Raw genomic sequence first — 14,430 nt, forward strand, 5'->3', positions numbered from 1 at the left:
TATTCACTAAGGAGGACACAATCTTCCGGATATAAAAGGGGTCAGAGGGTCGAGTAAGGAGGAGGAACTGAGGGAAATCCTTATTAGTCGGGAAATTGTGTTGGGGAAATTGATGGGATTGAAGGCTGATAAATCCCCAGGGCCTGATGGACTGCATCCCAGAGTACTTAAGGTGGTGGCCTTGGAAATAGCGGATGCATTGACAGTCATTTTCCAACATTCCATTGACTCTTGATCAGTTCCTATCGAGTGGAAGGTAGCCAATGTAACCCCATTTTTTAAAAAAGGAGGGAGAGAGAAAACAGGGAATTATAGACCGGTCAGCCTGACATCGGTAGTGGGTAAAATGATGGAATCAATTATTAAGGATGTCATAGCAGCGCATTTGGAAAGAGGTGACATGATAGGTCCAAGTCAGCATGGATTTGTGAAAAGGAAATCATGCTTGACAAATCTTCTGGAATTTTTTGAGGACGTTTCCAGTAGAGTGGACAAGGGAGAACCAGTTGATGTGGTATACTTGGACTTTCAGAAGACTTTCGACAAGGTCCCACACAAGAGATTAATGTGCAAAGTTAAAGCACATGGGATTGGGGGTAGTGTGCTGACATGGATTGAGAACTGATTGTCAGACAGGAAGCAAAGAGTAGGAGTAAATAGGTACTTTTCAGAATGGCAGGCAGTGACTAGTGGGGTATCGCAAGGTTCTGTGCTGGGGCCCCAGCTGTTTACACTGTACATTAATGATTTAGACAAGGGGATTAAATGTAGTATCTCCAAATTTGCAGATGACACTAAGTTGGGTGGCAGTGTGAGCTGCGAGGAGGATGCTATGAGGCTGCAGAGCGACTTGAATAGGTTAGGTGAGTGGGCAAATGCATGGCAGATGAAGTATAATGTGGATAAATGTGAGGTTATCCACTTTGGTGGTAAAAACAGAGAGACAGACTATTATCTGAATGGTGACAGATTAGGAAAAGGGGAGGTGCAACGAGACCTGGGTGTCATGGTACATCAGTCATTGAAGGTTGGCATGCAGGTACAGCAGACGGTTAAGAAAGCAAATGGCATGTTGGCCTTCATAGCGAGGGGATTTGAGTACAGGGGCCGGGAGGTGTTGCTACAGTTGTACAGGGCCTTGGTGAGGCCACACCTGGAGTATTGTGTACAGTTTTGGTCTCCTAACCTAAGGAAGGACAGTCTTGCTATTGAGGGAGTGCAGCGAAGGTTCACCAGACCGATTCCCGGGATGGCGGGACTGACCTGTCAAGAAAGACTGGATCAACTGGGCTTGTATTCACTGGAGTTCAGAAGAATGTGAGGGGACCTCATAGAAACGTTTAGAAAATTCTGATGGGTTTAGATAGGTTAGATGCAGGAAGAATGTTCCCAATGTTGGGGAAGTCTAGAACCAGGGGTCACAGTCTAAGGATAAGGGGTAAGCCATTTAGGATCGAGATGAGGAGAAACTTCTTCACCCAGTGAGTGGTGAACCTGTGGAATTCTCTACCACAGAAAGTTGTTGAGGCCAATTCACTAAATATATTCAAAAAGGAGTTAGATGAAGTCCTTACTACTCGGGGGATCAAGGGGTATGGCGAGAAAGCAGGAATGGGGTACTGAAGTTGCATGTTCAGCCATGAACTCATTGAATGGCGGTGCAGGCTAGAAGGGCCGAATGGCCTACTCCTGCACCTATTTTCTATGTTTCTATGTTTCTAATACTCTCAGATGTAAGCCATCAGGTCCAGGGGACTTGTCCACCTTTAGTCCCATTATTTTACCAAGTACTATTTCATAAGTGACATCTGAACAACATTAGGTATTGTTTCAGTGCCACTGCCCATGAACTGAAAGTACTAAAATAAAAGGGAGCCAATAACTCCTTGGAGCTGCAAAAACTACTATACTTGCAAACTCAAAACCAAAGTGAGATAACGTCTGGAAGAGTACTCATACCTTCTAACTTTAGCATGCTTGGTAATATTCTGCCGTCACTTTCGCATTTGCACACCCAAAATTGCCATGGAAAGGTGGCAATATAATTGCAACCCAAGGGTTAATCTCAAGGGAGTTACTTTTACCTGATCTATATGTTGAGACACTGCCAAACCCGTACCCTAATTTTAAAATCTTTTTCTAGGATTACCACTCCAATGATAATCCAGCAAAAAAAGTGTTAAAGTAAAGAACTAGTAGATCTTCCAGGGAGTTGTTTATGGCATGTCAGAGAACAGGAGTATTATACCATGTAATGCACATTATTCAACTGCTAAGAGTTATATTGCTTAAAGGCAGATCTAATTCATAAATTCAATTAGATTAATTGTTCAAAGATCATCAGGTCAATTAGGCAATTACACTTTCTGGGGAAGTTTCTTTGTAGTTTGGAAATGGCTAGCTTTCTCTTTCTAATGATTTTTAAGTGCAACACAAAGATTTGCATGTGTAATATAGTGGGTGTAGCACATGCATTGTGCGCACACACTGGGTCCATGCAGCAGAACTGGTCTCCAGTCGTCTTGGTTAATCCTTGCCACTGGACCAAGACCTCGCTCTGTCAAGCCTGTGGTGGCTGGTGTGCAACAGGCACCACACGTTAAAAAAAATTCCACGCACAGGCATCTTCCACCCTTCAAGATTTAGTTCGGGACCTGGAATATTAGGTCCTTCATTGACCACCTGTGAACTTTTTGGCATGGAAGCAAGTCATCCTCGATTCGAGGGACTGCCTATGATGATGATGATGATGATGATGATGAGCACATGCAGCTCAATACTTGTATATCTGATGGTATTATGGATGTCCAAGACACTGCCTGCAGGCAATATGTGGCCAATGAGCTTGCATTACTCAGCCCTTGAAGTTTTGACTTGCATGTTTTCTGTCTTACAAGTTTCTTCCAGCCATTAACATTGGGAGCTTAATAAGGGTGGCAAAGAGTAATTACCATTTTCGCATTTTTTTTTTAATAAGAATCTGTGCATTCACTTCTGACCAGTTGTGAATTTCAATCCTATTCAGTTGACTCCTGCGCTATAAACCTCTGCGAATTTCTGCCACCTACTGCAGGACCAGGGACAAGGCAGCATTGCAAGCTTTCCGGGGTGGGTTCTATTCTTTTACCTTGGTCATCTATGGCCAGATAGGTTGATCCTCATTATGGTTCCTACATTACAACAGTGACCACAGTATTTTTGAAAAAATGTAAAGTAATTCATTGACCTCAGGACACTTTGGGACACCCAAGTCTTTCTTCCCTTGGCTTGTGTCGGTAGCTCTGTTGGACTCTCATGAATCTTTCTTCCATTGTTTGGAGCCTACAGATGTGCAGATAGATTCAGCGGGTAAAACATGGGAGGTGATATGCTGCCTTTATTGTTCAGTTCTGAATGGTTTATAACTTATTAATCTGCAGCTGACTTGCTGCGCACCAAACTGGTGGCCAGATTCCAGGATTGGACAGATGTAGGCTTTGTACAGTCTGACAAAGGTTCATGGTCTGACTCCATGATTCTTCTGCAGAGAACTTCCAGTTATCCCAGCCTGGCTGATGCCCTAGCAGTGGTGTTGAAGTGTTTAAGGCATGTTGATGTGGAAACCCCCATTTTTTTAATAAAATAACTGATTTCTTTGTTTTATGAAACAAAGATGGGTTCAGCATCAACGCCAAATTTATTAGGTTAATTTTCTCGGAAAACAAACTAGATTATTATATACAAGAACTTCTTGCAACATGTTACGTGTGACAATTTCAAAGTAGAAACATGATATTTTATGTTGTATTTTATATTTTTGTAGTAGTTCCAGGTTATCGGTTTATATTGGTCAAAAACAATAACTAATTGAAGAAACCACTATTTTTATTTTGTTTTTTTAGGAACCAATGGCAGTGGGGAGATCTACAAACTTTCTGGACTCTTAACTGAAGGGGTTCTTCACCTCCCCACACCCTCTGCCCATGGGAACAGCGCAACTTCTAACTCACTATGAGCAATGACACAAAATCCGCTATTATATAATTAAAATATTGATTGGCTCACATCTGTCACATTAAGATGTCACAATTCGTTACAGATGCAAACCAGCTATCAATGTAAATAAAGCCATTGACTTGGAACATGAAAGTTCAAAATACCTTCCAATCTGCAATTAGGCGATTTGAAGAGGTTTCTCACTTTCAAGTTTTAGGGTAGTGTTTACTTAACAGCGATTAGACTTATGATCTGAAAGCTCCATCTTACATTAGTACTTTGGGCATCACATGAAATAATGTTCCTGTCCTCAAAAGAGAGTGCCATCTAACTTACCATAAGCAATGCCCCAGGAGATCCACTAGTATAGATCAACTCTGGCAGGTGAACAAAAACATAAATGTACAATTAGTACAAGATGAATTATAAAGGCCAGCCAAAGGAGCTTCATTCCTTTCTTGCATAACTTCCATAATTTTCTCATTCCCATTACATATTATGGGTTGATTGGTAAACTTCTAATCTAGTCAATGGTAAGCTAAGACAAAAGCATAGTGCTAAAGTAAGCACACACGGCTTCGTTTTCTGAGGGGTTGGGGAAGTGTGTCCATTGGCGATAGAGGAACAATGATCATAAAAAAGTTTCTACGATTAATTATTCTGCCCAAGGAGGATGGACAGAAGGAACAGAAGAGGAGAAAGAAAGCAAAAACAATAATAAAACCATATTCCTTGCACAAGAGTAAATTACACAATCTCCATAATCTGACCTTTTTAACATCCTGAATATCTGGATACGCCAGTGCAATAGGGGCGATTCTCATGGCACCTCCATTTCCATAGGAGCCCTTTCCCTTAAACTGTTCCCTTGCTGGTTTAAACACATCAGTACAGTTTGGGTTTAGAAGTTTCTTAAATACACGAATGACACCACTTCCATACCCACGGTTCGGATGTTCTTTGTATTCCTCAGCAAACCTAAGAAATTAAAAAAAAATCATACCATTTTTGTTCGTTCCGAAAACTTAGAGAGTCAGACACAGATTACTAAAATTATTACACTCAGCAGAAACAAAACAGGAGCTTTTTTTCCATCTCATCCAGCAGAGGGATATCAGCCCTGGGAATGGAACACTTTTCTCAGTTTCATCACCAGATCATCTTACCCTGTACCCAAATGAACAGTAATGCTCCCTCTAACGTTGTAGTCCGAAAGTGTCATTTATCTAATAAGGTTACCTCGGACAGTAGGAATGCCAAAGGTGGATTTTAACTAATTTGTCAGTAGAAACCAACTTTTCTTGGGGTAGTTTGCCCCAGGTACGGGATTGAACCACAATGAGACTGAACGGTTAATCCATCCACACAGACCAGAAAGTCACTTTTGTTATTTGCTGACTTATGTGGAATATACCCCACCACTGGGGAGGTTTGTAGCCATAATGACAAATTAGTATGTGATCTCCATACTAACTGTACATGTGCCAGAGTTACACACATGCAGCTACTCTGAAGTCATTCCTGGCTTCTGAGCAACTATTAGAACACAGAAACAGGAAGAAACAGCCAAGTCGGCATTTACCTGAGGAAATAGTTTGAATATTTACCTGCCTTGTTCCAAAATACCTTCATCCATCCACCTAATCTAATCTTGAAGAGTCAGTTTTTGCCTCAACTACTAACTCTGAAAAATGATTTCCACAGCATCCTTATGTAAATAAATTTATCTTGCTCTATCTTCCAAATCTCTTGCATTTAATCTTGTATTGTTCTAGAGCTGAGCAGAGCAATAGTTTTTTAGTTTTTTTCCCGTGTCTAACTGCATGCGCACTTTGGCTGCCGCTTCTGACCCGAGCCTTTAACCTCTTTTTATACTTCTTCCTCACGCTTTTTCTCTCTTTCCCTCAATGGTCAATATTTAACGTGTGGTAAAATTGTTGTGAAGCGCCTTGGGATGTTTTATTACATTAAAAGCATTATATAAATAAAAGTTATTATCTCTCAAGTATTGGAAACAGTGTGCTTCTATCTACCCTATCCCATTTTTTCATAACTTCAAACACTTTTATCATATCATCCTATAATCAGCATATTCTAACCAAAAAAGCCCCAATTTTTCAAATCTGTCTTCATATTTATATAACCTATAATCAAGTGAATCTGCACTGTACTATCTAACGCCTCGGTATCCTTCCTATAGTGTGGAGCCCAATATTGCACACTGCACTCTGACATCTTAAGGTTTTATACAAGCTTATCATTCATTGCCTCCTGGCTTTTATATTCTATATCTAGTGATAAAATCTAGATTTCCATTTGTATATATATATTTTTTTTTAAAAACAGTCATCAACCTGAATTTTAATCTGCTCTTCCACAATACCAAGCCTAATTCAATTCAGAGCATAACTGCTGCTGTTATTTTTCTTAACCAAAATATATCCACTCACATTTACTAACGCCAAATTCTATTTTAGTCCATTCCTCTATCTCATCAATAATCCTCTGCAGTTTCCTTTGATCTTCTTCTAAAGAATTAGCTAAACCTCCTATATTGCTATCAATTTTGACATCCCTCCCTCTAGGCCTCCATCCAAATCATGGATATACACAGTCCAGAGGTGGCCCCAGAACTGAACCCCGAAGGACACCACTATCAATTTCCAACCATTCTGAAAAATTGAATTTACCGGTAACTCTTACTCTGTTTTCTCCTTTCTAACCCATTTTTAATCCCACCCAATTCCATACCCCTTAACCTTCTCTCATAATCTATTGGGTCATACCTTATAAAAAGGCTTTCTTAAAGTCCATGTACAATACATTCACTGCATGTCCCCTATTTAAAACATCTATTACTTCCTCAAAATATTTCTGTGAGGTTTTCCAAGCAGGATTATCCCTTTTGACTCTTAACTATTTCTTCATCTATCTAGATGTATGCTAATTTCATCCTTAAATAGATACTCTAAAATCCTGCCCATCACTGATGTTAAAAACTAACTGGCTGGTAATTACCCAGATTAACTCGGTCTCCCTTTTCGAAAATGTGTGCTACATCGACCACACTTCAGCCCTCTGGCACACATCCACACGCACAGGCCCGAAATACAATTTCCTCCCTCATCTCCCTCAGAATCCTAGGATGTATCCTGCTGGGCCCTGGTGCCATATCTTCCTCTAGACTAACTAACTGATCTAAAAGTTTACTTTCGTCCACGATAATTTCATTCATCTCGCTCTGAACCACTTGAGGATTCAACTCCCCTCCAATATCTTTCTCTTTTAATGATTAATGCAAAGTATTAATATTTCTGATCTACAAATTGAAAATCTTCCCTTCAGGAGTCCCACCTCACTTGTGATAATTCTCTTTTTAATTATATACTCGCGGAATACTTTTCTGTTCCTTTTATTGTTTTCTGAATTTTTTCTCTTATTTTCACACATAGCTTTATTTATTTTCTTTCTATTTTCTGCTTTAGTTTTTTCATTATTGTTATAGTCCTTATAGACTCGCCTCTTCAATATTAATTGGTTTCTAACCATTGCATCGTAGTTTTCATTCTTTTAAAAGAGAATTTTAATTTTATTTTCAAATTCTGTACCTCTGCAATTAATTTTTTTAATTTAAATACCCCACTGTGGCTCTATAGTCCTGGTGCCAATTTTACCTTCCACCTCGACCGAGTTCACTCCTCATCTTTCGAACATCTGCCCCAATACAACTGCTGTTGGGAGTTTTTGTACTGATTTCTAGATAGACTTAAACATCATAACATGGTCACTCTCCAAAAGGTGCTCACCCAAATTTAGCTTGTCTTCCAAATCCATATCCCCATTTTTAAATCGTTTTCTGCATGAATCTGTTATAGATAATTATTATCAATATATTCTCGATAATCCTCATCTATTTCTCACTTCAGTCTTAACTGATGGTGGGTGTCCAGTTCCCCACCTTTCCTAGTTGAAACCCTCATCACTTTCCTATGTAACTGTGCTAGTGGTACATTAGCACCCTGCTCAGATGTAACCCAGAATAGCTCCCATCTGTCCCAGAACCAGTACCGTCACCCAAAGTGCAGTCCCATTTCCTGACACCAGACTATTAGCTATGCACAGAGTTCCTTAATCTTCCCAACCTTCCCTATCCTGGCTGGGTGAGAAATCCTGAGATTACCACCTGTGAAATCCTGCTCCTGAGCTACTTTCCCAGTCTCCTAAATTCATTTGGTAGGACTTATTTGATGGCCCTGCCTAGAATCATCATAGAAAGCAACAGCTTCAAATCTTTTGAGCGCCTCGGTTGCTCTAGGCATTCCTGTTCTAACTTTTCCTTCCTGTCTTTCCCTACCCCAAAATAGTCACCCATTTTCTCTCCCCCTCTCTCATGGTTGCGTCTACCCTCACAAACTCACATTCCAAAAACAGCTCTCCATGTCTGGTGTCAGACGTTCTCCATCTCCTTCTCAAATTCTAAGATTTTGAGCCTGAGCAACGAGAGTTAATGAAACTTCCTATGGACATGTTTGCCCAAGTCAACACCCAGCGTTAAAAACTCCCACACCTTGCAGGAAGGACACCAGTATCCCTTCCTGTACTGACAGTTTTAGGTTTAGTTTGTTCTACTTTAGCCTATAAGTTTACTTATCACATCCTTCCACCTCAAGACCCAATTTCTACTCCCCAATTTCCCATTCTGGAAGATCCTACTTTTAGTCTGTTCTCACCTCATCGCATTACCAGCTCACTCCATAACATGCTCTCAGTTCGAGCTCAGCAACAAGACAACCAGTTCAGATTATGGAAAGCAGTCCCATAATATAAATGGAGTACGTGTCTATTTGTGCCTAATTAAATAGCGTTGTTTTATATTGTAGAAACTGGGTTAACCCTGCAGAAATTAATTTCCCATGGGACCTTTATAGTTTTCAGAGATTTTCATCTCATCACTCCAGAAATCTCTGGACTCTATGGGCCCAAGTTTCCACCCTCTAAAAACGGCATACCTCCATAAGGTGCGCTGACTTTGAAATAAAAAGGGCGCCGAAAACTTATCTTGTGATTCTCCTGTCTCCTCAGGACGTCTTTGTGCCTGGCGTGGCGCAGCACAAGGATTCGGGGGCGGAGCCAGGTCCTGGCGCTGAAAACAGTGCTGGGACCTCTGCATGTGTGCTAGAGCGTGCGCGCATGTGCAGTAGCTCCTCGCCCCCCAGGCTGCGTGGGAGGGGCCTGAAGCACGCAGGCCTTAGCCCTGGCTGAATGGGCTCCCCGGGAGAAGATCGGGACTTGCTCCCGTTCAGCTCCCCCACCCCACTCCCTCACTCCTGTTCAGCCTCTCCCCCTCCGCCGCCCCCCCAGGTTCAGCCTCTTTCTTCTCTCTCCTCCTCCCCCCCTCCCCGGGTTCAGCCTCTTTCCCTTTCTTTCCCCCCCTACCCCTCCCTCCACGTCAGCGGCGGGGTCCGCCCGCTCGGCATCTCGCTGGGGGCGGGCCCCGCACGAAGTGTCGACGGCAGCCCGGTTTCTTCTTCGTTGTCGGGGCCCGTTCAGCAACCCCCACCCCCGCACTCCCTCCTCTCCCACCTCTCTACCCCCCCCTCCTCCTCCTCTCCCCAACCCCCCGCCTCTCCTCTCCCCCCTCCTCCTCTCCGCCCCCCTCCTCCCTCTCCTCTCCCCCCTCCCCTCCCAGTCAGAAACACAGAGAGAGAGAGAGAGGGGGAGTGTTTGCTAGTGCTGTTGGTGAGGAGTTAAACCAATATGGCAGGGGGATGGGAACCAATACAGGGAGACAGAGGGAAACAAAAAGGAGACAAAAACAAAAGACAGAAAAGAGATGAGTAAAAGTGGAGGGCAAAGAAACCAAAGGCAAGAAACAAAAAGGGCCACTGAATATAAAAGGGCTGCAGGAGGGGTAAAAACTAAAAATCATGGTTTAAAAACTAGGATGAAAACACTCTACCTAAATGCACGCAGCATTAGAAATAAAGTAAATGAGTTGACGGCACAAATCATTACAAATGGGTATGATTTGGTGGCCATTACAGAGACATGGTTGCAAGGTGGCCAGGACTGGGAATTAAACACAGGGGTATCTGACGATTTGGAAAGATAGGCAGGAAGGGAAGGGAGGTGGGGTAGCTCTGTTAATAAGGGATGATATCAGGGCAGTTGTGAGGGATGATATTGGCTCCAATGAACAAAATGTTGAATCATTGTGGGTGGAGATTAGAGATAGTAAGGGGAAAAAGTCACTGGTCGGCATAGTTTATAGGCCCCCAAATAATAACTTCATGGTGGGGCGGGCAATAATCAAGGGAATAATGGAGGCATGTGAAAAAGGAACGGCAGTAGTTATGGGGGATTTTAACCTACATATCGATTGGTCAAATCAAATCGCAGGGGGTAGCCTGGAGGAGGAATTCATAGAATGCATACGGGATTGTTTCTTAGAACAGTATGTAACAAAGCCTACAAGGGAGCAAGCCATTTTGGATCTGGTCCTGTGTAACGAGACAGGAAAAATAAACGATCTCCTCGTAAAAGATCCTCTCGGAATGAGTGATCACAATATGGTTGAATTTGTAATACAGATTGAGGATGAGGAATTTGTGTCAGAAACGAGCGTACTATGCTTAAACAAAGGGGACTACAGTGGGATGAGGCAGAGTTGGCTGAAGTAGACTGGAAACAAGGACTAAATGGTGGCACAATTGAGGAACAGTGGAGGACTTTTAAGGAGCTCTTTCAAAATGCACAACAAAAATATATTCCAGTGAAAAAGAAGGGCGGCAAAAGAGATAACCAGCCGTGGATAACCAAGGAAATAAAGGAAAGTATCAAATCAAAGACCAATGCGTATAAGGTGGCCAAGGTTAGTGGGAAACTAGAGGATTGGGAAGATTTTAAGCAACAGCAAAGAATGACTAAAAAAGCAATAAAGGGAAGATAGATTACGAAGGTAAACTTGCGTAAAACATAAAAACAGATAGTAAAAGCTTTTACAGATATATAAAACGGAAAAGAGTAACTAAAGTAAATGTTGGTCCCTTAGAAGATGAAAAGGGGGATTTAATAATGGGAAATGTGGAAATGGCTGAGACCTTAAACAATTATTTTGCTTCCGTCTTCACAGTGGAAGACACAAAAACCATGCCAGAAATTGCTGGTATAGGAATATGGGAAGGGAGGACCTTGAGATGATCACTATCACTGGGGAGGTAGTGCTGGACAAACTAATGGGATTGAAGGTAGACAAGTCCCCTGGTCCTGATGAAATGCATCCCAGGGTATTAAAAGAGATGGCGGAAGTTATAGCAGATGCATTTGTTATAATCTACCAAAATTCTCTGGACTCTGGGGAGGTACCAACGGATTGGAGAGCAGCTAATGTAACGCCTCTGTTTAAAAAAAGGGGGCAGGCAAAAGGCAGGTAACTATAGGCCGGTTAGTTTAACATCTGTAGTGGGGAAAATGCTTGAAACTATCATTAAGGAAGAAATAGCGGGACATCTGGATAGGAATAGTGCAATCAAGCAGACGCAGCATGGATTCATGAAAGAGAAATCATGTTTAACTAACTTACTGGAATTCTTTGAGGATATAACGAGCATGGTGGATAGAGGTGTACCGATGGATGTGGTGTATTTAGATTTCGAAAAGGCATTCGATAAGGTGCCACACAAAAGGTTACTGCAGAAGATAAAGGTACGCGGAGTCAGAGGAAATGTATTAGCATGGATAGAGAATTGGCTGGCGAACAGAAAGCAGAGAATCGGGATAAATGGGTCCTTTTCCGGTTGGAAATCAGTGGTTAGTGGTGTGCCACAGGGATCAGTGCTGGGGCCACAACTGTTTACAATATACATAGATGACCTAGAGAAGGGGACAGAGTGTAGTGCAACAAAATTTGCAGATGACACTAAGATTATTGGGAAAGCGGGTTGTGTAGAGGACTCAGAGAGGCTACAAGGAGATTTGGATAGGTTAAGCGAATGGGCTAAGGTTTGGCAGATGGAATACAATGTCGGAAAGTGTGAGGTCATCCACCTTGGGGAAAAAAAAAAACAGTAAAAGGGAATATTATTTGAATGGGGAGAAATTACAACATGCTGTGGTGCAGAGGGACCTGGGGGTCCTTGTGCATGAATCCCAAAAAGTTAGTTTGCAGGTGCAGCAGGTAATCAGGAAGGCAAATGGAATGTTGGCCTTCATTGCAAAAGGGATGGAGTACAAAAGCAGGGAGGTGTTGCTGCAACTGTATAATGCATTGGTAAGGCCGCACCTGGAGTACTGCGTGCAGTTTTGGTCACCTTACTTAAGGAAGGATATACTAGCTTTGGAAGGGGTACAGAGACGATTCACTAGGCGGATTCCAGAAATGAGGGGGTTACCTTATGATGATAGATTGAGTAGACTGGGTCTTTACTCCTTGGAGTTCAGAAGGATGAGGGGTGATCTTATAGAAACATTTAAAATCATGAAAGGGATAGACAAGATAGAGGCAGAGAGGTTGTTTCCATTGGTGGGGGAGACTAGAACTAGGGGGCACAGCCTCAAAATACGGAGGAGCCAATTTAAAACCAAGTTGAGAAAGAATTTCTTCTCCCAGAGGGTTGTGAATCTGTGGAATTCTCTGCCCAAGGAAGCAGTTGAGGCTAGCTCATTGAATGTTTTCAAGTCAAAGATAGATAGATTTTTAAGCAATAAGGGAATTAAGGGTTATGGGGAGAGGGCGGGTAAGTGGAGCTGAGTCCACGACCAGATCAGCCATGATCTTATTGAATGGCGGAGCAGGCTCGAGGGGCTAGATGGCCTACTCCTGTTCCTAATTCCTATGTTCCTATGACACTGACAGAGACAGAGAGAGACAGTGACAAAGACAGAGACACTGGTGGGGCCCCGTCCCAGCACGCTGTTGAAGGGCTCCCGGTGCTGCAGTCGGTGAGCAGAAACGTAATTTTTTATTTATTGCTTTATTATTTTTTTTATTTTTAATTTTTTAATTTTTTTTGATTGATTTATTGGTTGATTTATCTATCATTTATTATTGATGATGGCTCTTTATTTGTAAAAGTGAAGTGTTTAATGTTTGTAAACTCCCCCATCTCTTGTACAAAAATCTATACTTACTCCATTCTAAGTTAGTTTGGAGTTAGTTTTCGCTGCCTAAACTTGCAAAACAGGCATAAGTAGCTGGACACGCCCTCTTTTGAAAAAATATAACCTGTTCTAAAATGAAACTATTCTAACTCACTAGAACTGAATGCCGAGAATTGCAATTTCTAAGATGCTCCATTCTAAACTAGTTGCTCCAAAAAAAATAGGAGCAACTCAGGCTGAAACTTGAGCCCTATAATTTGCAGTTCCACGGAGTTCCCTATAAATAGTACTAACTAATTACCTCTCTCTAGGTAGCCTCACATCAGCTCTCTACTTTTGTCCAGGTTATTCACTCAAATGTGGTGACAATGCGAGATATACTGCTGTAATCAAACACTGCAGCTAACTACTCTATGTCAAAGCACATTTTAAAATAAGCAGTCCTTCTTCTCTGGCCCCATGAACGTGATTTAGTAGAAATCAGGCAGTGTGAATCAACCTCAATAAAAGTCACTCAAACTGCATAAGGGAGCAACTGACATCACCGAGCTCAAGGCAAATCTGAATCGGTAACAACCATAAAGAGGAAGCCAGCGGTAGTTGGAAAGGACAGATGGGTCCAGGGTAAGTTCTTTTGGAGCGGGGGTGGGGGGGGGGGGGGGTGATGGTGGCAGTTTTGATAGGGAGGTGGCCAGTGCCTGTGGAAAGGGAACAATTGAAGATGTCAGCCAACATAGGGACCAGGAATGGGTGTTGAGTGGGGTGGGAATTGAGGAAGCAAGAATTGGTCAAGAGCCTGGGGTTGTCTCTATTCTCCAAGATGATCCTGGAATAATCGGTAATTTTGGCCGAGAACAACAAACTCAGAAATGCTAGATTTAATGACTGCTTGAATAAGCTACATACTCAGACTTTAATGAATGACTATGGGAATTTTGCCAGGGGGCAGTGACTAACTGGGTCTTTAAGACAGAGACAAAAGGACCAGGTACAGCAGAGGTGGTTTGATGTGCAGAAAGGCCAAAAGTGTGGGAGTTGGGAATTTGAGAGTGAGTTGGTGAGGAAAAAAAAAAGACGCATTTATATAGCATCTTTCACAACTTCAAGAGGTCCCAAAGCGCTTTACAGCCAATGAAGTACCTTTGAAAAAGTGTAGTCACTGTTGTAATGTAATGTAGGAAAGTCGAGGGAGCGTTTTAACCACAGCTGTATGGTGAGAAAAGTGTGACTGCAGGAGGCCTGGATAATGTTGTGGCAATGGAGAAAAAGAAGTGAGCTGTAGTTCATTATCAGTGCTCAGACCTTAATGTTCATGAGAGGTATTAGTGAGGGAGTTTATGTGCAGAATGAGTTTAA

At 42.2% G+C, this 14,430-nt stretch overlaps 1 protein-coding gene across 1 annotated transcript in view; it reads right to left on the reverse strand.

Annotated features, from left to right (window-relative positions):
• adprs (ADP-ribosylserine hydrolase) overlaps positions 1-14,430 on the reverse strand; it is a 38,205-nt gene that overhangs the window by 13,805 nt on the left and 9,970 nt on the right. Inside the window, exon 3 of the mRNA XM_070899104.1 lies at positions 4,746-4,953. Coding sequence (XP_070755205.1) covers positions 4,746-4,953 — 208 coding nt within the window. The remainder of the gene's footprint in view (positions 1-4,745; positions 4,954-14,430) is intronic.

This window comes from Pristiophorus japonicus, chromosome 14 (assembly GCF_044704955.1).
Source record: "Pristiophorus japonicus isolate sPriJap1 chromosome 14, sPriJap1.hap1, whole genome shotgun sequence".
NCBI classification, from domain to species: domain Eukaryota; kingdom Metazoa; phylum Chordata; class Chondrichthyes; family Pristiophoridae; genus Pristiophorus; species Pristiophorus japonicus.